This window comes from Simochromis diagramma, unplaced genomic scaffold (genome assembly GCF_900408965.1).
Source record: "Simochromis diagramma unplaced genomic scaffold, fSimDia1.1 OVJJ01000321.1, whole genome shotgun sequence".
Classification (NCBI taxonomy): Eukaryota; Metazoa; Chordata; class Actinopteri; order Cichliformes; family Cichlidae; genus Simochromis; species Simochromis diagramma.
In genome coordinates this window covers 3320428-3346288 of record NW_024386772.1, presented here as the reverse complement: position 1 = coordinate 3346288, position 25861 = coordinate 3320428, and the positions used below count along the sequence as shown (strand labels likewise).

General features: G+C 38.5%; 1 protein-coding gene across 2 annotated transcripts; it reads left to right on the top strand.

The window, feature by feature from the left end:
* The first annotated feature begins 1108 nt into the window (after positions 1-1108).
* LOC120740596 (amine sulfotransferase-like) lies at positions 1109-16260 on the top strand. 2 transcript variants are annotated; one of them, XM_040043055.1, is made up of 7 exons: positions 1109-1307; positions 3826-3974; positions 4057-4256; positions 5516-5642; positions 15604-15698; positions 15802-15973; positions 16055-16260. In XM_040043055.1, the coding sequence occupies exons 2-7, from the start codon at positions 3833-3835 to the stop codon at positions 16162-16164; spliced, it is 846 nt and encodes a 281-aa protein (XP_039898989.1). In that variant the 5' UTR covers positions 1109-1307; positions 3826-3832; the 3' UTR covers positions 16165-16260. The 2 variants fall into 2 exon arrangements, with proteins under 2 accessions (XP_039898989.1, XP_039898999.1); XM_040043065.1 differs by lacking the exon at positions 1109-1307 and having other exon boundaries at positions 3105-3974.
* The last annotated feature ends 9601 nt before the right edge of the window (positions 16261-25861 follow it).

The window sequence follows — 25861 nt, the reverse complement described above, 5'->3', positions numbered from 1 at the left end:
GTGGAAGAGACATAAAGTGAGTAAAAAACGTCCTAAATGCATTTAGAGTTTATTTAGAACTACAAATTAAATTTCTTTTAGCAATTATTGTTTTTTTTAATGTCACAATTCCAACCCTGCTCCTTTACCCGGGCTTGGACCGGCAAAAGTGACCCGAAATAGGCACTCTGGTGGAGTTACTTTGTGTGTGTGTTTATAAGTAGTTTTAAACCTTGTGATCCACAAAACAGCATAAGAGTAAAAGAGTAAAAGAACTGACTGCGTTACAGCACCCGCTGCTTGTTGAGAGTAAAAGCGATACGCGCTTTCACGTCTTTTTTAGCGACTTTTTTTCTAAAAAAAGTCGCTAAGGGGTCTGAAAACTTGCTAAATATAGCGACAAAGTCGCTAAGTTGGCAACACTGCTTGAGGGTCCTGCGCAGTATCTTAGCTGTTCCCAGGACTGCGCTCTTCTGGACAGAGATCTCCGATGTTGTTCCCGGGATCTGCTGGAGCCACTCGCCTAGCTTGGGAGTCACCGCACCTAGTGCTCCGATTACCACGGGGACCATATATATATATATATATATATATATATATATATATATATATATATATATATATATGTTGTTAGAAGAAAACCAGCGAACATGATGGAAGACTAGAGAAATCACAGAGAGAGCTGGGGCACACTAACAGAGGTAAGTACAATTAGCAACTGAGTAATCACAGGAAATGAACAGCTGGTGACTGATGACAAGCTGGTGTGAAGATCAGGGTTGGGACAAGGAGTCAGGTGTCACTCAAACAAACATTCGTAAATCTTTGTTTGGTGTCTTTCTCCCTTTTTTTTGTAATAACTCTTGAGCCAGGTTGTGACATTCATTCAATGTCAGCATGGCTGCCTTCCAGACTGGGCAGAGAAGTCAATGCATTGTCTTTCCATTAAAAAATTACTGTTTTTAATTAAGCAGATTTGAAACAGTTTCTTGAGCTAAGTAAGAACTTGCCAACTCCCTCTCCAATCAGTGTACCATATTTAATTTTGAAAAGTTAATGAAGTACAATCAACTAATCTAGAGGTGCCTGTATAACTATTCCGAGTCTGAGGTCTCCCAGTTCTTCAGAGCCAGAGTTGGAGATCTGTGACTCTCTGAATGAATGCCAACATAAGAAAGAAATCAGCACTCTGGACTCTCCATGTTATCTTATCAGCAAATTATGCTGTGGCAATGTTGTGAAAGATTGTGGAGGCTCGGAGCACACACATGTCAATAAAAAGAGGTGTACGGGACATTCACTCTATTGGTCTTGCTGCAAACATCCAGGTAATACAACACTTACCTTTCTACTATTAAAATGGTTCTAAATGTAATGCAGGTTCAGTAAAAATGTGTTTTGTGAATTTCTTTTTGTAGTATTCAGTCTTGAGAATTTGTTTGCATATATTATCAGACTGTTTCTATGCTTTGTTGTTTACAATGGGAAGCTACAATGGGAGTGATTATTTATTATTTCAGATTAACGGTAAACAGAGGTGTGGCCAAGGAGGATTTGGAGTAAATTATTTCAGTAATTCATATTAACATATACAATTACTAAGGGTTGCAAGATACAATGTAATCTTGTAATGTAAATTTACACAGGTAAAAGTCTAACATTGCTCCTAATGTGGCTATGATAATTGCTATTATGAGTGTTTATTTATTAGCATTTATAGTGTGGATGTGTTCAGTGGATGAATGGCTTTTAAACTAGGGCTGCTCAATTAATCGAATTGTAATCACGATTACGATCTGGGCTTTCAACGATCATTAAAAATGACTGAGCCGATTATTAGCCCCTCCCTCGTGCTTTACTCTCGCGCTGCTCCATGTGGCAAATCGAGCGCACCTCTCTGCATTTCGAACACGTGTCACAACAATTAAGAGGACCCGAGGGAAGCTCGGAAAGCTAAGCAGAAGTTATTTGGAGGAGAGTGACTGCCGTTGGTTGAAAAGAGAAGTTAAAAAAAACTTCATTGGTGTGGAAACATTATGGATTCGCAGAGTCAGACGTGGATCAAGTAGACACAGTGTGTAAACTTTGCTACGGTGTCGTAACTGCACCACAGAGCAACACTGCAAGGTTAAAGAAACATAGATTTTTACATTTTTCATTTATTTTTTTATATTGCAAACATTTGCATTGTTATCAGTATTTGCACACTATTTTATATTATTTTTTAAAGTCATTATTCAATACATTGTTATTGTTAACCCTTTAAATCCCTGTAGAACCGCGTAAGCTAGCGCAATAATTTGTTTTGCATATGAAACCAGAGGAGTTGTACTTACATCTTATGCCATCAGCTTGTCCTAGGTCACAGTTTCCTTCCACATAAAGCTTTGCAAAAATTGCATAAAAAGCACTTGCAGCAACAAAAACATAATATTCCAGAAACACGCTTTGCCGATCCGATCAGCTGTTCATAACACTTCCCACATTGAACAAGACGTCAACGCGAACTGTCGCATGTCCGCCATTTCCTGTCCGAAACCGGAAGTGACGTCATTTTCGCGGAAAATGTAGTTTTTTACTTGTAGGCCTTAAAAGCCTATACTGGTGTTTTTATAAGTCATGTTTGACTTTTCTGAATAGTTTCTGGGATGCTTGGAACTCGAATTGCACTGCTGGAAATAGTTTATTTTGATGCACATGCTGTTTTCTTTGCAAATTTGCATCATTGCTGTATCTCCAAAATAAAACTATGAAGACACTCAAAATAAATTTCCTGTGGTGGGAAACTATTTTGTACAACTTTTTTGTATTTAAAGTTTTGAGGGATAAGCCTCTTAAATTTCTTTTTTGCAATTAATGTAATTACTATGGACTTAATGCATACATATTATTAAAATATGGGCTATAACAGTTGTATTGATGTATAGCAACTTGAAATGCTCCCACAATTGGCACTACAACATGTAAAAAAATAATAATAATATAAGCTCTGGCGGACTTGGTTCTATGGTAGGTCTTAAAGGGTTAAATAAATATCGTCAAATAATCGAGATCTCAATTTCAGTGAAAATAATCGTGATTATCATTTTTGCCATAATCGAGCAGCCCTATTTTAAACAGTACATTTACATAATGACTGAAGCTTCAGTCATTATGTAAATGTGAAAATGCTACATCCAGATGAACAGAATCAACTTTTTGGGAATCTTCTTGCCTGGAAGGCTGAGCATGTGTGAAGACTTTTTGGTGAATATGCTATAAGATCAGGTCAGCAATATGAGAATTCTTTGGCAGGATTGTTGAATGATTTTCTTACCAGTTACATTTTTTTTCAGGTCTATGATTTCTTCCTCATAGTACTTTTTGCTGACTTAATCTTATGAGTTTTGTCTGTGCCATAGCTAAATATTCTATTTCAAGTAGAGTTGGTTTCATTGGTGACATGAAGTCCTTCATGAGATGTGTGAGAGAGAAATTCTATTTCTCCAGACTATTCCCATATTGAACAACTGTAAAACCATCCAAATACCATTTTCAGTGTCCGTCATTCACAATAATAAATTTGTTGATTGGATCAACATTTTCTTCTGTGCTGCTTGTGTTGAGTGTAACACATTTTACTGCATTTCTTCATTTCAGAGTCACATTCAAACAGGTTTTTGAATTGCTCTTTGTCTGGGCTTGCACCCAGCATCAATTTGCCATGCGAGACCCTACCATGGGGCAAAACGCCCCCCAACAATATAGGCCCTGGGATCCCTGGGACACATAAACCTCTCCACCATGATAAGGTAGCAATTCACAGATTTTACATCCCTATTTCTTTTATATATCTGTCTTATTTAGAACTAGTATGGAGGGGATCAGTGACCGTATGTTCAGGCATAAGAACTTCAACTTTGTGACCAGTCTTACAACTCCAGAGCACCTAGACTCCCTTGAAAGCTTTGAAATAAAAGACAGCGATGTCTTCCTTGTGACTTATCCAAAGTCAGGTTGGTGAAAAATTTCACACATTGTTGGTATTTGCTGTTTTGTGCTGGCCAGACTGATCTCTAATGTCTTTCCCCACATCAGGTACTGTATGGGCTCAGCAGATCATCATTTCCATCCACGAAATGCATAGCTATCAGACTAAATATTCAATCAACATTGAGAGGATGCCGTGGCTGGAGTACAAGACAGCTGAATACGCTCTTCTTCCCTCTCCACGACTCTTCGCCTCGCATCTCCCTGTACACATCATGCCTCCAGGAGTGAAGGAGAAGAAGCCAAAAGTCAGTACTTTATAGAAGTTGAAATCTTATTGAAGAAAGAGACAGTATTGAAGTTTGAGAAAGTTAAAAGCATTTGATTACTTATTGTTGCAAAAATAAAGCAAATTAAATTTGTACTTGTGAAGATTAATTTAATTTTTTGTGATGTTACCTATTGGTCACTGAAGTTCAGTTTTTGAGGCTTGCACTTTGACTACTGGTAGCTTTTAGAAACCAGGAAATCCTAGCAAATGAAAATAGAGTGGTTGATCTTCAAAACAAATGTTGTTTTATGTTCGGTAAGAATTAAAACAATGATCCTCTGGGGTCATAAATCAAGGAATCTGAGGGTCATTTTTATCATACACTTTTACACAAACACATGGTCCCAGGTCCAAAAAGCTAGCACTAGCATTTGTTTTATTTTTAATGATTCTGTTTGATTTCAGATAGAGGAGATAGATAGAGGAAGAGAATCTAGCTGTCATGGTTCTGGGTCGGTGACCCAGCGCTTTGAGTTTATTATTATTATTTTCTAGTTTATTCTGATTTTGTATTAGTTCTTTGGGTTTGGTTGTCATGTTTATTATCCCAACCTGTGTCTCCCTCTGTGCTCTGCTCGGGTCCCCGAGTTTTGTGTTGTAAAGCAGTCTGTGTGTTTCCTGTTTTACTTTGTACATCTGTGTCTCGTTATGCCCATTAGTTCCAGTCCTCTGTGTTTCTCTGTGAAGCTTCTGCGTTACTCTGCATTATTTTGGTGTTTTTTCCGTGTCTCTCTTCCCCTCGCCTCATGTCCTCCCTTTGTGTTAGTTTTCCCAGTTTAGGTTTATGTTCTGTTCTGCCCTCACCTTGGTTTTCTCTCTGTAAATAAATCTCCACTTGCATCTCCACTTCCATCTGCATCTTGGGTCCTCATTCATTCCACCACACAACTTCTGCCCCAGCCGTGACACTAGCATCCCAAGTGCCAACTTGCTTGAGCAACTTAGTGGACCGTATGTCGGGTGGCAAGAAAACTGCTAGAAGGTTGTCAGCATTCGGCTTCACGGAAGCTCAAAAACAGACTTTAAAATAAATTTTTAAAAATATTATCTGAAATCAAATTGTAACATTAAATTTTAAATTGCTTTTCTTTTAAACTAATGACATTAAATAGTGAATTATTACATTTTAAAAAAATGTTTATTAAGATTTAAGATTTCAATTTAGTTTTTTTTTGTGAATTATTACATTTAAGTGACAGACTTTTAATATTCAAATTTTTTTTAAATATATTTCAGATCGTGTATTTGATGAGGAATCCAAAGGACAACATGGTGTCTTTTTATCACTTCAGCATTGCTCTAGCAGACCTGGAGACTCCCGAGAGTTTTGACCAGTTTTTTGAGTGGTACATAACAGGAAACGGTAAGTTTCCTCACCTTTAATCCCCATAATGATATATCAATTACTGATTACTATAAAGTAATATTTTAATTTGTGTGTGTATATATATATATATATATATATATATATATATTTATTTATTAGGGGTGCAACGATATTCGTATCGATATTGAACCGTTCGATACAGTGCTTTTGGTTCGGTACGCATATGTATCGAACAATACAAAATTTGTAATTTATTTTATCAACTTTCCTTCTGACGATGCTGTCTGTGTTGAGCGCTCAGTGAATCTGCGTTCGACTACTCCGCCTAGGCTGCACTGTCGAGCGCAGATCCACTGAGCGCTCCACACAGACAGCATCGTCAGAAGGAAGAGCGCAGGGCAAGCTAGCGAGACAGAAGTTAAGCTCTCCTTGCAACATGGCAAATTGAACCCCCCCCACCCTTCAGATCTGGTGTTTGGAATTATTTTGGTTTTCATGTGACGTATGACCCTGAAGGTAAGCGCGTCATGGACTAAAGTAAAACAGTATGTTGGATGTGCCATGCAATGCTCAATTACATGGGTGGGAACTAGTGTGTTAGCGCAGTTAGCTCGTTAACGTGTTGGCCGTCTAGCCCCATGCACGGGGCGATCAGGGGTAGCTCGTTAACGGAGATTTGCCGTGTTGTGGCGTTAAGGTCATTTCAACGAGATTAACCTGAAAGCACTAGTGGGAACACAACGAATATGACTGCACATTTACGCCGACATCATCCTAGTGCAAAGACAAGTGGAAGCAGACAAAAACAAGCATGCATGCTACAAACTTTAGCCGAGTCATTTAGACAGCCGTTAGAACATGATTCTCCTTATGGGGACCTGATGTGTTTAATATGCTGCTGAGAATATAGCCCAGAAGAAGCGGATAGTATAACTTTTATTTTGGAAAGAGACATTTCTCTGTAATAAACTCTCTTTTCCAAAGATGAGTGATTCTTCAATCAGATACAGGGCTCGCAAAATCGCTAGCCCGACGTCCCGGGGCTAGCGATTTTTCCAGTCGGGCTACCAAAATCTATCTCTGCCCTGCCCGTCGGGCTATTGTAGGAAGGAAAAATATATGTCAATGCTTTTGCATTCTTTCGGAAATGTAGCTGGGTAATTATGTCATTGGCATCGGTGAGCCACTGTCAATATGTGACATATTGAAATCGCGTTTGAATTTGCGCTTGTTTTTTTGCTTTCACTTTGCAATCGCGCGAACTGTGTATAGAGAGTGACAGCACTGATCTGTGAGTGATGATAATTTGTGCACCAATTCCTCTGACATCGTCTTATTAATCGTTAGCTTACTACGCAAACATGACAAGTGAAATCTCCCGCAGCTTAAACATGTGAGAGGTTGATCGCGCAGAGAATCGCTGAGCTTATGTGAGTGCGTGTGTAAAAGCAGCAGGATATATATTTTAGTTCTGCTGAGCCAAATAAGACAGGTCAGGGTGAAGAAGTGACAGCCAAAGAAAAGCTTACCACAAAACGGAAAAGTTATGACAAATCAGACTATAAGGCAAAAAGAAAGTGCAGCTTTATGGTTTCATGGACAAAATAATTTCTGTGGCTGCAATATGATGAGCTAAATAACCAGGGCTGCACATAAGTGGTCCGCAGGTGCGCATTCGCTGTCAAAATAAAAAACACGCACAAGGGTTAGAATTAAATTTAAAAACTGTACTTTTGAGTTAAAATATATATTTATAATTTGAATAAATGACAAATTAAAAATGTATCGAAAAAATATCGAACCGTGACACCAAAGTATCGAACCGAACCGTGAATTTTGTGTATCGTTGCACCCCTAGTGTATATATATATATATATATATATATATATACAGGGAGTGCAGAATTATTAGGCAAATGAGTATTTTGTCCACATCATCCTCTTCATGCATGTTGTCTTACTCCAAGCTGTATAGGCTCGAAAGCCTACTACCAATTAAGCATATTAGGTGATGTGCATCTCTGTAATGAGAAGGGGTGTGGTCTAATGACATCAACACCCTACATCAGGTGTGCATAATTATTAGGCAACTTCCTTTCCTTTGGAAAAATGGGCCAAAAGAAGGACTTGACAGGCTCAGAAAAGTCAAAAATAGTGAGATATCTTGCAGAGGGATGCAGCAGTCTCAAAATTGCAAAGCTTCTGAAGCGTGATCATCGAACTAGAGCAGGGCGATATAGCCAAAAATATTTATCACGATATATATTTGAAAATTTGCGATAACGATATAACTGACGATATAATTGATGCGAGACAAAATACAACTCCACAACATTACTAGCGCAAAAAGACAACCTTCCATTTATTTTCACTTAAACAAGAAGCTGGTTTTTATGTACATTAAAGCTTTATAAAAATTTAACAGTGCAAATGCAAATTCCTTGCTGAAAGTTTAACCAAAAGGCATTTCCAGTAGAAATGGGCTGACATATCCTGAGCATAACCATGTATAATATCCACTGAAGTTAAAAAGAGGTGCTTTGCAACATTAAACTGCAGTGTGCAGTACGTATTTTTCGGACCATAAGGTGCACGGGATTATAAGGCACATTAAGCGAAACAAAGCAGTCAGATAAATCAAACTTTATTAAACTCATTCTTCTTGCTTCCTCCACTTCTGTACCATCGATTCATTAATGCAAATTGATGAGGCGACTTTTGTTGTGATTTGGCACTATATAAATAAAATTGAATTGAATTGAATTCTCTGGCAGCTGCTCTATTCCCATGTTGTTGCAGTATATTAATGACTAACCTTGTATTGTGGATGGATTATCTCAGTTGTTCTCCTGACTGAAGTTTGGTCCGTTTACAGCATCCTGCCATGCGATTGCATTTGTCGCTAACTATCAGGAACTTTAACGTTAACTTTTATAAGTGTAAAAGTGTTAGTGTTCGTCCTCCAGCTTCACTGTTTATGCTATGCTAACATAGCTGTGTCGCTAGCGATCACGTAGCACATCATTATATACCAGCTAGCCCAACTTCAGTAACCCTACAAACGTCATTGCTGTTTAGTTTCCTGTCTTCATTTATGTTGGAAGTGATAGCAGAGCTATACATTTGAATTTTTTCAGAAATCTCTCAGTCAGAACATGCTATATCATGCTTAGGTAACTAGCGAAACTAGCGAGCTAACTTCCGCTAGCTTCCTGCTAACTTCTAACTCCGTAATGTAATAAATTTTGTTTTCATGGATGCCTGGAAGTTAAACTTCATAGTTACACCTGGCAAAGCAGCAATGCTGATTGTTTTATTAAAGATGAAAGAATTTACACAGTTTTTAACTCTCAGTGATGCTGCAGTGTTCGTTTGACCTGAAGAGACGGAGTTTAGGACCCAGATTACTCCCAGACTTAAGAGCATCTTAGTCCGACAAATACGACAATAACGACGGCCGCTTGCATGTTCTGCAAAAAAATGTGCTTTGTCGTGTATCTGACGGACAAACACCAAACCAGTTCCACATCACTGAAGTTGCACCATTTTTACAAACCAATTCTGGTTCATCTGTTTCACTCAACAATCGGCCATGTACGTATGAAAACAAAGGCACTGCGCATGCGCGTTTTACTCATTCTATCGCGATATTTCATTTTCCTATCGTTGCCTAACATTATACCGGTATTACCGTGAACGGTATAATATGGCCCAGCCCTACATCGAACAATCAAGCGTTTCATTCAAAATAGTCAACAGGGTCGCAAGAAGCGTGTGGAAAAACCAAGGCGCAAAATAACTGCCCACGAACTGAGAAAAGTCAAGCGTGCAGCTGCCAAGATGCCACTTGCCACCAGTTTGGCCATATTTCAGAGCTGCAACATCACTGGAGAGCCCAAAAGCACAAGGTGTGCAATACTCAGAGACATGGCCAAGGTAAGAAAGGCTGAAAGACGACCACCACTGAACAAGACAGACAAGCTGAAACGTCAAGACTGGGCCAAGAAATATCTCAAGACTGGTTTTTCTAAGGTTTTATGGACTGATGAAATGAGAGTGAGTCTTGATGGGCCAGATGGATGGGCCCGTGGCTGGATTGGTAAAGGGCAGAGAGCTCCAGTCCGACTCAGACGCCAGCAAGGTGGAGGTGGAGTACTGGTTTGGGCTGGTATCATCAAAGATGAGCTTGTGGGGCCTTTTCGGGTTGAGGATGGAGTTAAGCTCAACTCCCAGTCCTACTGCCAGTTTCTGGAAGACACCTTCTTCAAGCAGTGGTACAGGAAGAAGTCTGCATCCTTCAAGAAAAACATGATTTTCATGCAGGACAATGCTCCATCACACGCGTCCAAGTACTCCACAGCGTGGCTGGCAAGAAAGGGTATAAAAGAAGAAAAACTAATGACATGGCCTCCTTGTTCACCTGATCTGAACCCCATTGAGAACCTGTGGTCCATCATCAAATGTGAGATTTACAAGGAGCGAAAACAGTACACCTCTCTGAACGGTGTCTGGGAGGCTGTGGTTGCTGCTGCACGCAATGTTGATGGTGAACAGATCAAAACACTGACAGAATCCATGGATGGCAGGCTTTTGAGTGTCCTTGCAAAGAAAGGTGGCTATATTGGTGGCTGATTTGTTTTTGTTTTGTTTTTGAATGTCAGAAATGTATATTTGTGAATGTGGAGATGTTATATTGGTTTCACTGGTAAAAATAAATAATTGAAATGGGTATATATTTGTTTTTTGTTAAGTTGCCTAATAATTATGCACAGTAATAGTCACCTGCACACACAGATATCCCCCTAAAATAGCTAAAACTAAAAACAAACTAAAAACTACTTCCAAAAACATTCAGCTTTGATATTAATGAGTTTTTTGGGTTCATTGAGAACATGGTTGTTGTTCAATAATAAAATTATTCCTCAAAAATACAACTTGCCTAATAATTCTGCACTCCCTGTATATATATATATATATATATGTATGTGTGTATATATATATATATATATATATATATATATGTATATGTATATTTACATATATATATATATATATATATATATATATGTATATTTACATGTACACATGTATGTGTATATGTATGTATAAAAATATACGAAGTAACATTTTGACATATATTAATAAATTGACATGTACTGTTTCTTCATTAGTTACTTTTAGTAACAGATTTTGCGTTAAAAATTCTAATTATTTGGCTTGTTTGGCTTAACTGCAGATTTCAGTTGTTTGTAGACACATTTGATCTCTAAGGTTATTTTTCATTCAAATGGCAATAACATTTGCCTTTAGGTGACTATACAAATAGAACTGAATTGATTCGCTAATCAATCAATCAATCTTTATTTATAAAGCACTTTTCATACAAAAAAAAAAAGTAGCACAAAGTGCTTTACATGGTTAAAAGCAGCCCACCCCACCCTCCAACTCACTCCCCACACTCTCATCCTCTAATCCTGTCATACCTTTATTCACATAAATATTTGAGAATCGTCGAGGAAGAATTATTGATAGATTATCATGACCATGGGCCATGCACCATAGACAGCAGACAGAAACAAATAAAACTGTTTATTATCATCATCATTGTTTATTTGTATAACACTTTAAGAACACACCAGGCAGACCAAAATGCTGAACAACACAGATCAAAACAACTACCAAATTAAACATACCATAAAATCATTACATACAATAAAATAAATAAGAAGGTGTCAGTTTCCTACAGAGTTAAAAGCCAGGGAATAAAATTAGGTTTTCAATCTGGACTTAAAGACCTGCACTGATGACGCTTATCTAATTTGGAGGGGAAGGTTATTCCAGAGCATCGGAGCCGCAATTGAAAATGCTCGGTCTCCTCTGTATTTCAGCCGTGACTTAGGGACCGACAGCAACAGCTGCTCAGCTGAACGGAGCGAGCAAGGAGGAACATGTGGCTTCAGCAAGTCAGATAAGTAGACAGGAGCCAGACCATTTAAAGATTTAAAATCCAATAAAAGGACTTTAAAACGAACCCTAAATTCAATGGGAAGCCAATGCAAGGAAGCGAGAACCAGAGTGATGTGATCGAATTTCCTACTACCGGTTAAAAATCGTGCCGCTGCATTTTGCACTAACTGCAGGCGTGACAAGATGCCCGACCTGACCCCTATTAAAAGGGAATTACAATAGTCCAGACATGAGGTGATAAAAGCATGAATAAGAGTTTCCAAATTTGGGTTTGGAAAGGAAAGGCTTAACCTTCGACAGGCGTCTGAAGTGATAAAAAGCTGATTTTACCACCCCATTTACATGACCTTCAAAAGTAAGCGCAGAATCAAGTTTAACACCAAGATTAGTGATTGAACTTTTCAGATGAGAGGTCAAATCACCAAAATCAACATCTGGAGAATCTGGAGCGATGTGGGCCATATAAAATTGCTTCCGTTTTGCGACCATTAAAATTCAAAAAATTATTTGCCATCCATAATTTTATATCGCTGAGACAGTCAAGCAGTGATTGACATGGGGAGGTATCCAAATGACTAAAAGGTAAATAAAGCTGACAGTCATCGGCATACAAATGAAATGACACTCCGTGTTTACGAAAAATCGCACCAAGGGGGAGTAAATACAGCGAGAAAAATAATGGCCCAAGGATAGATCCCTGGGGCACACCCAAAAGCAGAGGGGCCACAGAGGAAGCGGCCAGCCCCAGCTTGACACAAAAACTCCTTTTGGAAAGCTATGATTTTATCCATGATAATGCCAAATCAGAAATTCCCACACAGTGGTGTAAGCGGGAGATCAGCAGGTCATGGTCCACTGTGTCAAATGCAGCTGTCATGTCCAATAACACAAGCACAGAATATTTACCACGATCAGTAGCAACAAGAATGTCATTCATAACTTTAACAAGAGCTGTCTCCGTACTGTGAAAGGGCTTAAAACCAGATTGGAAGACAGTTGCGAGTTATTCAAATAATCCAACAGCTGGGTATGTACAATCCTCTCCAAGATCTTGCTTAAAAAGGGAAGCTTGGAGATAGGTCTAAAATTTGACATAATAGAACTATCAAGGCCAGGTTTCTTAAGTAAGGGGTGTATGACTGCATGTTTAAACCCATTAGGAACTTGACCGGTTAACAGACTAGTATTGATAATTTTCAGGATATAAGGTCCAATGATGGGAAATACTTTTTGGAGAAAGCAGGGAGTAACAGCATTGTTCGGGGAGCCACAGGGCTTAGCATGTAGCACCAACTCCTCTAAATCACGCAGAGAAATCGGTGCAAAAGCAGAGAATAGGCTTGAGCAAGGAGCATGCATGGCCGGATCAACAATAGGTGGGATCAGAGGCCTCAGGCTAGCAATCTTGTCCACAAAACAGGTAATAAACTTATTGCACATAGCCTCAGAGGACAGCAACAGGTCATAACCCTCCAAGTTAAGTACAGAATTTCTAGTATTGTATAAAACACGAGGGTTATGAGAGTTGGCCGAAATAAGTTGAGAAAAGTAGGAGTGTTTATCGGCCTTAACTGCCCTCTGATAAGTTTTCCAACTAATCTTTAGGGCTTCCAGGGAGACATGCAATCTATCTTTTTTCCACTGTCTTTCACATTTCCTACATTGTCTTCTAATAGCTTGGGTACGATCTGTTAACCATGGACTAGTCTTAGATTTACATTTTCTTAGTCTCAAAGGGGCAACAACATCAAGCACAGATTTACAAGCAAAGTCAAAATACAAAAGTAGGTCATCTGCAGTGGGCAAGTCAGGGGCATAAGACATTAATTTTTCAAACAGTATAGAAAACCGCTCAGCATAATCAGAGCCAAAGGCACGATAACATCGAACAGGTGCAGCCTGATTTGCAAAAGCATTAGCAGGAGCAATATCAAATAAGATAGGCATATGATCAGAGAAAACTGCATCTTCAACACGTACATTGCAAACAGATAAACCATGAGATAAAACTAAGTCCAGTGTGTGACCACCAGAGATGGGTAGTAACGCGTTACGTGTTACTGTAATCTGATTACTTTTTTCAAGTAACGAGTAAAGTAAGGGATTACTATTGCAAAAAAGGTAATTAGATTACCGTTACTTTCCCGTAGGAACGCTGCGTTACTAAAACCGTGATTTTTTTTGCGAGAATGTCTCATGACAATGACGCAACCGAGTGCGACGTTGGTGACAACAGCTGTATGCAGATCAACAATGGATCATATATCGAGTGCAGGAAAGAGTATGAGCGTGCAGCGTTTAAAGCGTGGAAGTACTGACTACTTACTTTGAGTTTGATTCCATAAAAAGTGACAAAAACATTAGCGTCCGTTGTGCATGGGAAGAAAACTTATTTTTACAGCGAAAAAAACCCCTAAACAAGCACCGAGTGCGCAACGACATAATGGGAAATTCACATAGAAACTCGCGGATTCTTCCACTGACCGCTGCGGCACACTTGCACCAGGGCAAACCTCCACCTACACCACTCCTGCTTTACAAGTGAAAATAGAGCAACAGGATCGCTAGTCTTTGATTTTATTTATTTTCTGCTGTGTTTTACTTGCATCTATTTGAAAGAGTGAGTGTAAACACAAAAAATATTTTATTTTATGTGCTGGAATGTGCAGAAAATAGGTTTAAATGTTAAACTAATTTCTTCCAGTCAGTGAATGTTGCATATAATTTAATTTTTGCTTGATGCATAAAGTTAAAAGATTAAAACTGTTAAAACAAGTTTTAAAAAAGGAGACTTTTCCATTGATTACATTTTGTATGATGGATTATGCAGAAAAAGTAGAATTGGGCTGAAAGATCTATCGCTTTATCACCTATTCAGGTTGTAAATCGTGTTTTTAAAAAGTAACTAAGTAACTAAGTAATTAATTACTTTTGAAAACAAGTAATCAGTAAAGTAACGGGATTACTTTTTGGGGAAGTAATCAGTAATTAGTTACTGATTACTTTTTTCAAGTAACTTGACCAACACTGGTGACCACGTTCTTGAGTGGCACCACTAACAGATGGGACAAAATTAAAAGAGTTCACTAAGGCAAGGAAGTCCTTGGCCAGAGGCTTCCCCAGACAGCAAAAGTGTATGTTAAAATCACCAAGCAGGAGGATCTGGTCATACCGTGAGGCACAGTCAGCAAGAAACTCTGAGAACTCGGATAAGAAGACCTTGTTATATTTCGGGGGGCGATAAACAATCGCACATAACAACGAATGCGAGTGGCCCAGTTTACATAAACAGAGTTCAAAACTGGTGTAGTGAGACGAAGGGAAAAGCTGCTTCAAGTCCAAGTGAGCCTTAAAAACAGCAGCAAGCCCTCCTCCGTGACCAGCAGCTCTCGGAACATTAAAAAAGGTACAGTCAGCAGGTACTAGTTCAATGAAACCGCTCAACTCACCGGGAGAAATCCAGGTTTCAGTCAGGAAGAGCAAATCCAAAACACGAGAAAGAAAAAAATCCTTCAATATGAAGGTCTTATTTGCCACCGACCTGGTAGTTATTACACCCAGCCTGAGAGGAACTGGGTCCAAAACTTCCAACGCATTAGCAAGCAGATCCACCTGTCGAAGGTTTTTCTTGTCAACTCCGCGCCAGTGTAAATGTCGTAGAGGAAAGAGATTTGCAGGACCATTTTTGAAAGACTCAACAACAGGAATCAACCAGGAATCCACCGGGTCCAAGGCACGCAATGCAACCAAGAGTCGCGGACAAAAACGGCGATCAATCAATGTTTAAAGAAATCTATATCTCTAAATGTTTTGTCTTTTCAGTCATGTGATTCATCTCGCAGCTCTACATGTTTGAAAGACTTGACGTGAAGGTTTTAGTGTGAGACAACAGTGGTACCAGTTTAGTGACTTTGTGGTGCTGTGCTAGTATGTTAGCACAGGCACCATTTTGTGTGTGTGTGTGTGTGTGTGTGTGTAAACTCAATTAAATGAGAATGCCAAATAACTGGATGCATTATGCCAATATACAGTTTATGCGTCATCCTGGTTTGACCACATCAGGGAGTGGTATTTAAACAGAGACCAGTACAACATCCTCTTCCTGACCTACGAGGAAATGATTTTGGTAAGATGTTTCTTCAAACTTTTGTTGTTCATTAAAAAACTCAAACAAAATATCTGGCTGAGTTTAAGGTTCTTTTTCTCTTGCCTTCCTGCTTTTCTTTCAGGACCTGAAAGGATCAGTGAAGAAGATCTGCAACTTCTTAGGGAAAGACCTGACTGAAGCCACCATCAGTCAAGTTGTGGAAAAAGCTAAGTTTGAGAACATGAAGAAGGACTCGAAAGCAAACTATGAGCACATTCCACCAGAGCAGTTCAGTGGAAAATTCTTGCGCAAAGGTAACGTAACAGACCTGCAGCTGCTGTGCAGAAAAATGTGATATCAGTGTATCAGGTGTTGTGTTTTTGTTTTCATTACAGGTCAGATTGGAGACTGGAAGAACACACTGACTGTTGCACAGAGTGAAAGAGTGGATCAAATCCTTCAGGAGAAACTTGGTGATTTGCCTTTAAAGTTCATCTGGGAATAAGCAGAGCAGCTCTTCAGGGTCTCCCAGGAGTTTTAAAAGCATTGATTTCATTCATTGGAAAGCCTTAAAATGTGTTTTTCTGCTATTTTAATTTTCAAAAAAACAACAAATGATTAATGTTTGTTTACCCAAGATTGATTCATGTTACGTAGATCATGATTCCAGGAATCAACAGTAGAATGTAAATCAGTCAACATATCTGACATGTCTGAAACCAGTACACGGCACTTTGGATTCTCATAATTTCTGAATAGTCATTAACTATTGATTTTTTTTAATCACATCACTTTTGACAGTATGTCCTGACCTTCAAATAGAAGAAAATTCTTGAAATAAATGTGCTTTTGCCATGAAGAAAGTCTGACCTTTGATTAACCTACAAGTGATTTCTCTTCCCATGAGTCAGCAGCCAAGACAGAAGTATCTTATTCATTTGTGTAGAAGAATTAAAAGGAAAGGATCCTACTTTGGTAACAAACAAAACATTACAAAAAGAAATGGTGCAATTGCAGTGTTATTTTGGTTAAAGTGTGGTTCAGCATGACATTCTTCCTTTATTTAATCCTATACAGAATCAAACCTCAGACCTATAAATGGCATCCACTGAATATCATTTAATTAATATGTGAAATACAGCTTGTTAACACATGTTAGTGTAAGCTAATAGTCTATTAAAAATAACAATCTTATTTCTTTAATGGGACTTCTTTTTCTGAACATTACTGAAGATTTTCTCAACATCAGGGCTGCAAAATGTAAATTTGATTTTCACACAACAACGCTCTGATCCGTGATCCCAAGAGTAACATTTGGATTTATCTGTGAGAAACTCTTCTTACACAAGTAAACTGATCCAAAGATGGACTAAACTCCACATTATTCATCTTTATATAGCTGTCTGGAATAAAATTTCATGTTTCAAACACAGGTATGTCAGGTTTTGAGAGTCTTTTAATGTAACTCCATTTGTGGTTTTAAATGAGAACAGCCTTCTATCGTCAAGCCAATCTTCCAGCAGCAGCATTATAATGCAGTAGTCGGGGCACAGCATAGGTCAAACGAACACATTTTCTAGTAAAAGTAAAACATAAATGCTTAACACTTTAGTTTAACATTAACTATAGTACCTCTAAAAGAATGTACATTCACATTCATTCATTCACATGGGGTGAAGAACAACAAAAACTGTCTCTCTTCCCCTTATCCGTTTGTGTGATTCACAACTAAGATCGAGTTGATCAGTGATCGTCTGTGCAGGTATAATAACTTCAACTTCCTGGCCAGTCACACAACTCCCGAGCACATAGACTCTCTTCAGAGTTTTGAAATAAAAGATGTGTTCCTCGTGTCTTATCCAAAGTCAGGTCAGTGAGAAATCTGACCTGACTTAAATTAAATCTGAATAGCCGTCGTTTCTGGCCAGTATACATAGACTCTCTTCAGAGTTTTGAAATAAGAAACAGCAATGTCTTGCGTCTTTTACAAAGTCAGGTCAGTGAGAAATCTCTGCAGCATCCCATTATTTTGCAGTTTTATTCTGTCCAGACTGATCTGCTAGTTACATATAATATCCCATAAATCTTCCCTCAAAAGGCACCATATGAGCTCAGCAGATCATCACTTCTATCTATGAGTTGGACGGGCATCTGAATCAATATTCTATAAACTCGCATGAAGATGCCATGGCTGGAGTTCACAGGGGTGCATACATTCATCCACAGCTCTTCAGAGCACATCTGTCTCAGGCTCTAATGCTTCCAGGACTGATGGACAAGAAGGGAAAGGTCAGAGCTGTATAGACGCTCAAGCCAGCCTGAAGAAAGAGCTGGTTTTGAGATATAGTATGACAAAGTTCTTTAAGTGGTTAAAAAATTATTTGCTCATAATTTTTGTGTTTAATTGTATGAAATAAAAGATAACTTTGTTGCCGAAAAGCAGAGTTCTATTGAAGTTTTATTGTTAAGGAAAGGCATTCAAGGATTAGAGGCTTTGTATTTGTAACAAGTTCATATGAAAATTCAGATTTTCTTCTTAGTCAGTTACATAGCACTATCATCATATATCAATCAAATTGCTGATAACTTAGCACACAGCTTTTTGAAACATAAACACTCCTGAATGGAAACAATAAACATAGTGGCAGCTTAAAGCTTCAAATGGGTCACTTTATGGTGACAACATCTAGCTTTTATATACAGCCAATGAAAACAAATTGTTTATACATTTATATAAAACAACTCTCAAAACTATCACTTTAGCAAAACACTGTAGACCTTGAGACTCCTCAGAGCTTCGATCAGTTTTTTGAGTGGTACCTGACGGGAAACAGTACGTGTCCTCATCTCCACTATCTGCCTAATGATGATGACCAAGAAGAGTCCAGGTCTGATAAATGATAACAGATATCAATGTGATCAGTAAGAACTGAAATTGATTATTTTAAACTGAACTGTGTTTGACATACTTACCCAGTTATTATCCAGTGGATAATAGCACATCCATATAAAAGAATTCAAGTTGCTTTATACTTTTCCCACATTCTGTTTCAGTAAAATATTTTTGGTATCTCACATACTGCATATTTGTTTGTTACTTTATAAATTAAAACAGTGGTACCTCAGTTATTTGACTTCTTACATTACGTAAAACGTAAAACCTTTGCTCCAAATTGAGCTATTAGAAGATAAGTCTGTGGGTTGAAGAGATAGTAATCATTGACAGGTTATTATGACAATGAAAATGTCATAATAACCTGTCATAAAAATGTCAAAGGATGTTCTACCCACTTACGCAGTGTACCTGCACCGTTCCAAAGCAAACAAAGCCAACGCTCAAAAACAGCTTGTAATCTTTTGAAATCATTCTCCTTTTCAACCTTTAAATCACTGCTATTCTTGTACCATCTCAGGTTTAAATACATCTTAATTTTAAAAACTCAAACACAATTTAATCCAAAGAAAATTAAAGTGAAAGATTTCCTGAAGAACTGACTTTGTTCTGTTTCCCCCCCCTTTTTTTTCTTTCTTTACTTTTGATAAGATTTAAATGACTTGCTTCAAATTAGCTTCTAACATGCTAAGTGGACCACTTGCAAAGAGGACAGTGTAGTTCCACATCTATTGCTATAATAAAAACTGCAAAAAGTTATTTGTTTGTCTAGCATAAACTTTTTCTTCCTCCACCTGTTATCGTGCTGTTTGTACTTGAGTGATAGTGGGGTAAATATAATCAACAGACACTTGATTTTAATTGAAAATGCCAAATGAGATTTTAGCTCATGGGGGAACTATAAGATCGATGGCTCAGTGAAAAAGAATCACAACTCGCCATAATTTCTGTTGTGAGCTCTGGTAGATTTTCTTTGTGTACAGGCTGTGATCAGCTGACCTGTGCTGCTGCTGCTTTGATGTTTGCTGCTTTTTGTGGATTTGCACAAGTTTATTGGTTGAGAACCCGATGTTCCCACCTCTGTAAAGGATGGGATTTTTATGTAAATATCAATTTGACAAGCTGAACGCATTCTGTACTGTACAGGAGACACGGCACGAGATTGATTGACAATGCGCTGTAAAAATGTGCTGTAAAAAAAAAAAAAGCATGCAAAATTGCACACACAAAAAAATCTGCGAAACAGCGAGGCCACGAAAGGTGAACCACATTATAGCGAAGGACCACTGTACTTCATAATTACCATCACACATTTGTTTCATCCTTTACTGCACACCGTTCATACAGGACTGACCGGAGGGCAAGAGATGGTTGCCATGGTAATGGGAGTGTGTTAAGAAATAGAGAGATATTTTTTAATGCGTATCTGCTCGTTAGATTGTTTTATGAGAGGCCCAGACTTGACTAGGTCACAGGCCAACCAGAAACTGCATGTTTTTGCAGAATATGGGGAACAGACAGAGTGAGACTAAGTTTAGACAGGTTGCCCTGGCAACAGACCTCAGAAAGGGGAAGGTATTGCAAGCTGCACAGGACGTTTTAGTGCACAGGCATATTAATAAATCAGACAGAAAAGAGGAACTTGTACCATATAAGGAATGTTTGTATTGAAACTGTGACGTGTAAAGTACCGAAATAACACCATATAAGACACGTTGAGCTTCAAATATTAGAGATCCTGCAACTGGCGTTTTGGGCTGTGCAGGGGTCTCTCTCTTCCAGAAGATGATTGAATAAAAAGAAATATAAATGTTTTAACACACTATGAGTCTGTTTTCTCTGTTCTATCACGGCGACAAAAGAATCGGGGTTAATATTTGGTGTTTCCGCCCGGTTCTCCTTGCAACAGAGAGAACAAATGTGGCCGAAAGTTGGATCTGATATGAGGCAAACAGAAGACCGGTCTAAAAAGGTAGGTACAAACCTGTTCAGAGAAAAAGCAAATCTGTGCATATTGGATGAATTCTAAATTATCTGTTCGCTGAGTTGATGATCTTAACTATTAAATTAACTCAGTAGTGGTAAAACTAAAGTCTTGAGAATAAAGTAAAACTTTGAAGTAATGATAATGAAACTTGGAGAATGACAGTACTGAGTTAAAAGGGATATGGTATTTCATGGTAAAAGAGAAAAAGAAGTTATGTGTGTTTAGGAAATTAGGTAATTGGTCATTTTTATGGGTTTGAGTCCCTATTGATCATAAGGTTGGACCTGCATCGGTCAAATAGTTCTGGTGGACTTTTGGTTGTTGTTTCAAATTATTATAAAGTATCCTAGGACGGAAGTTTGACTTCTAAGAAGTGCATAAGCTTCGAGGTGGAGACCTCCCGCTTTTTACAGACGTGTAAAAAGACCCTCCAGCGTGGGTAATTACTCCAGGTGGCACCTGCCAAGATTTGGGGCCTTGGGCTAAAATAGCCAGTGATTGGATCACTTTGACGTTTGGAACGGTATCTGCACTTTTTTGGGCAGCAAAGGTTGGATCTTGGGCGTTGGATGCTTTTAAAATTAAAATAGGGTGTTTTGAAATTGGGCCAGGCACAGTTTGTAACTGATACTGGTTAATTGATCACAAAAAGGTTGGACCTTAGCATTGGACGCTTGTTAAATTTGTCAAAATTGTGTAGGATTTTGTGTTGAGTATGTCAAGGATCCCTGTGTTTGTTGTAATGACTAATATAATATATATAATATTATAATAATATATTTGTAATATAAAATAAGTATTTTTGGTATTTAAAAGAACTTTGCAATTTAACAGTGATTTAAAGGCTGAAAGGATGCTGAGTGTGTGTGGCTGTGTGTGTGTTTCAGCAAGGAAGAAGCAGGAAACTGTGAGCTTGTGACGTTGCAACACGAAAACAGAGAAATTAGAGACTGAATGTCTTAAAAAAGTAATAAAATGATATTAATTACATATTTAGTGTGTCAATACAGGTGGACTCTTCTCAACCTAAAAACATGAGTACAGCGGCAAAAGGATAGATTAACAGAATTGGGACGCGGAATAGGCCAGCCTTTGGCTTGAAATTTTACAGCTTGACCTCTCATTCTGTCCCCATCCTTAGAAGAAGCTTGAAGGACAGTCAATCTCAGACAGACAGAACACCGTGGACTTGAAGAGTTAACAGCAGGCAAAAGACAGTGCAACTGACCTATAACACTGAAGGGTCAAGCAGCAGCATGTATGAACACCACTGATGGAACATGAGCTTTGAATCACAAGTTGGAAACTTGACAAGTGACACGACTGTTTGAAGGCACTGGACGTGATATTTGCCATGCTGGGAGTTAACCTACAAGAAAAGACTGAAAGATCAACAGAGAAGAAACAGAGAAGAAGAAACAGCTGAGTTGGGCCTGTGTTTGCTGGAGATTTGAAGGCCACACAGGACACTGTGAGAAGAGGGACAGGGACCAGTGAGAGGTCAAGCCCGGACGAGTTCGAGTGAGAGAGTACAGGATATAATTGGATTGAAAATGGAGGCTGAAATCATGAAGGTTTAGGATTGTCCACCACATCACAAAAAGAAAAGAAAAGAAAAGAAAAAGACCGAGAAAAATAAATACATGAACTAACAATTACGTGAATGAATAGAAAACACACATACACAAATTGTTACATGTGAAATTATTTTTTGGAAAGAATCAGAAGTGAGACAGTTTCAATCCACAGCTCAGTGCAAAGAGGCATGAATTACACTTGATTATAAAACACACATGCAATGAAGAATCAGCTTACACTCAATTAATATGACCACATAACATAAATGCAATGAAGAACACGCTTACACTTAGGAATGAGAATACTTTTAGGTGCAAAGCAGACCTGGATCAATTTTTTACATGCAGCAGTCGGAAGAAAGTTATAGGTTAACATCACTGGAAATGTTCAGGCCAAGTTTCTGGTTGAATTGTTCACAGCGCCACGTGTTACTAAACCTCACCAGCGAGCTCTCACTTCTGGCTGAAGACAAGGAATGCAGTTCCAAAGAGCAATAACATGGATGAGAAAAAGAAATCTAAGCTCAAAAGCTCTTTGCCCAAAAATCAAACTTGCAGCGTAACATCTCACAGTCCATGTCCACACTGGGGACGCTGCCTGAGAAGAATTCATCTCTGAGTGGCAGCCGCCGATGTGGTCTCAATGTCAACTCTCCTGATGTTAAGAAGAAATTCAAATTGGGACACAAACAAACCGGCAGCTCTGATAGCAAGGTGTCTTTGGGTCCTTGCTCCCTGATGGGAGATCACTGTAGAAAGAAATAAAAATAATTTAATAAGGTGGTAATGTTTAAACATGCATTCCTCTTTTCACTGAAACTTCTTGAGAGATGACTCAGTATGCAAATTAGTCGAATGACTCAGGACAGGAAAAGAAAAAGAGGAACTTGGGTTTCCTGTCTGACTGTAGGAGTGAAGCTTGCACTGGAAGAGACACTGTGACTGTGTGGCGTTTAACAAGATTTTCTGTGTATTGAGCAGGTGAAATTATGTCAGTTGACCTCAGACTGTCAGGATGCTGAAGAACCTGAGGCCATTGAAATATGATGTGGGGAAAATGAACAGAGGGTGTGATTTAAGTCTGATTTCAGACTGTTAAAAAAAATTGTACATGGTGTGATCAGCTACATGAGATGTGCCCTTTTTAGGATCACTAAGCAAACCACATGTCTACCTGACTTGCCATATAACAACTTTTGAGGGATAAACTTATTTTAGCAACTAACAGCTTCCTCTTTTCTGAGAACATACAGATGTAGAAAAGGGCAACCTCAGCTCTGAGTTCTTGGAATAACTTTGTTATCTTTGTACACACATGTAACCAGCTTGTATAAATAAAGAACGCAGACAGTGACAGAGCGCAACTCCGTGAGTGTCTCTCTGCGAGTACGAGCGCTCTGTGGCTGCCCTTGCAAGTAAATCAACTGCAGTGTTTGTGTTTTCTAACTCAGTTGTCTCAGCTGAAGAACTGTTTGGGAGATTCGTAGAAATCCCCTGTCACAGACTATGCAAGTATTAGTTAAGCCAAAAGTATGGCAAAGCTTCTGTGGCCCTGAAGTTCTAATCCCAACAACATATGGATAGATTAATAAGCAAAAATTTTCTGTGTTTAAGATTTTTGAGGTTGTTGTTGTGATGGGTTGATTCGGTCGGTTAGGTTTGGGTGTTCTTATTTTAATAGCGGGAGTTTTATTAAACATAGACATGTCTAAGGCGGCCCATTATTTTTGTAACAGTACACTTAGAAAACCTGTCAGGTGATAATTGTTTTGTGTTTTGATGAGATAATAATCAGCTCTCTTTTTCTCATTTTTGTTCTAAGCAGGCCTGAAAGATTGAATTAACAGCGCTGTAAAAATTTCCGGGAGAACAAATATAAGGTGAGTTTTTCCAGATTACAACTGGCTGAGGAGAAGGCTACCTGTGGGAACCTGATCAGGTTGTAAGTCCTTGTCTAAAAGGATGCAGTCAATCCAGTCCAAGAGCATAAAGAACTCTTTTCCTAAAAAACAAAAAACAAAAAAATAAAACAAATGAATGAGCTCATGTTGCTGAGGGTGGAGAATCTGATTATTTGCGCGGGAGTCTCCGCTATCAGCAATATCTCGTGTGAATGCGTGTGAATGAATGTGTGTGACTGGACCAAGGTTAGGATGAATAAATGTGGACAAACAATTTACCATGCCAGCCAGAGAAAGGGGATGCTTTGCTTTGCTTTGTTTTGCTTTTGCCATGAGCAGGAGGAGTGGAAGACTTAATTCTGGGGATGCTGATTTTGGGTTGCTGATGTTTGCGTTGAGAAAATTTCTGTTTTATTGACTGGGGTTAGATTATGGTATTACATTATATTGTTGGGAAAATGCCAAATGCTAAAGGGGAGAAAATTTTTGATATAACTCATGTTACCATTAACCAAAGAAACACATGACTGATAACTGTTCTGTTTTAAGTTTTCGTTCTTATAACACAGGTTGGATCATAAGTGGGGAAAACTGAGTATGAAATGTGAAGTTCAGGTTAACACACAGGTTTTGTTTCTATGAAGTTCCAAGGATGCAGGCTCTGGATGGAGCCAGGAGTTCGAAAAGATTTGACATAATGATTAAATTGATTTCATCCCTTAAACACAGGTTTGCAGGCCCGGAGCAGATAGACCCGAGAGGAGGATCGCTGAGGTGTTTTGAGAAATAATATGACTAACCTTTTTCTTTTAAATTCCTAAGCTCTGGTGAAACATTTTCAGTTGGACACAAGAGGTGTCAAAAAGGGGGAATTTCAGGTTTAATTTGAGAGCATTGAGATTAAGTAAGTTAAGATCAAGTAAAGATTAAGTAAAGTTAATATAAAGGAGCCCAGAACATGATATTTTGAACCAACTTTTTTGGGCTGTGCAGGGGTCTCTCTCTTCCGGAAGATGACTGAATAAAAAGAAATATAAATGTTTTAACACACTGTGAGTCGGCTTTCTCTGTTGTATCATGGGGACAAAAGAATCGGGGTTAATAAGTGTTACCTGCAATTGCAACCAATCATGTTAACATTCTGTTCCTGTGACCGAGTGAGCAAAGAGACACGGAAGCCCTTTTTAACTTAAACCTTTAACTGCGTAATAAATGTATTAAGCAGTTTATTAAGAAAATGCCCTTTGAACATTAGTGTCTTCTCTCTCATAAAATGTACCTAACATTTCCCATAAGAAATTCTGGAGTGGCGCAAGGTCCTGTTCCCCATTCAGACGTTTGCGCTGTGGGCCGGCTCTACGTAGACAGTCAGCTTTACTGCAATTCCATCACCAACTGTAGTTGTATTAATGCCACTCCAGATAAAAAATCCACAACATTTTTTTCTCCTCCTCTTCCATTAACATCTATATAGCTTATTCATTCCAATTCAGTAATTTAACATGATGTCATAACAGATATATCACCATCTGTCTCCAGAGCATAAAAGTGTGGATTACAATGTTCTCCTTTCCTTCTAAGGTTTTACTTTCTTTCTACCTGCTTCTCTTTTTCCCATGTTTTTCTTCTTTCTCTTTTCTATCACTGCACTGATCAGCTGTTTTCCTAAGCAATTGTACAAAACACCCTTGATCTTTTCACATTTTTCCTCATTCATTTGAGAGTCGGCCACAAACACACACACACACACACACACACACATACACGTGTGCTTTTTTCACTAAGGTATTTTACATGGAATGTGCATGGAGCGCGCTCCAGAGAGAAAAGGTTAAAGATATTTA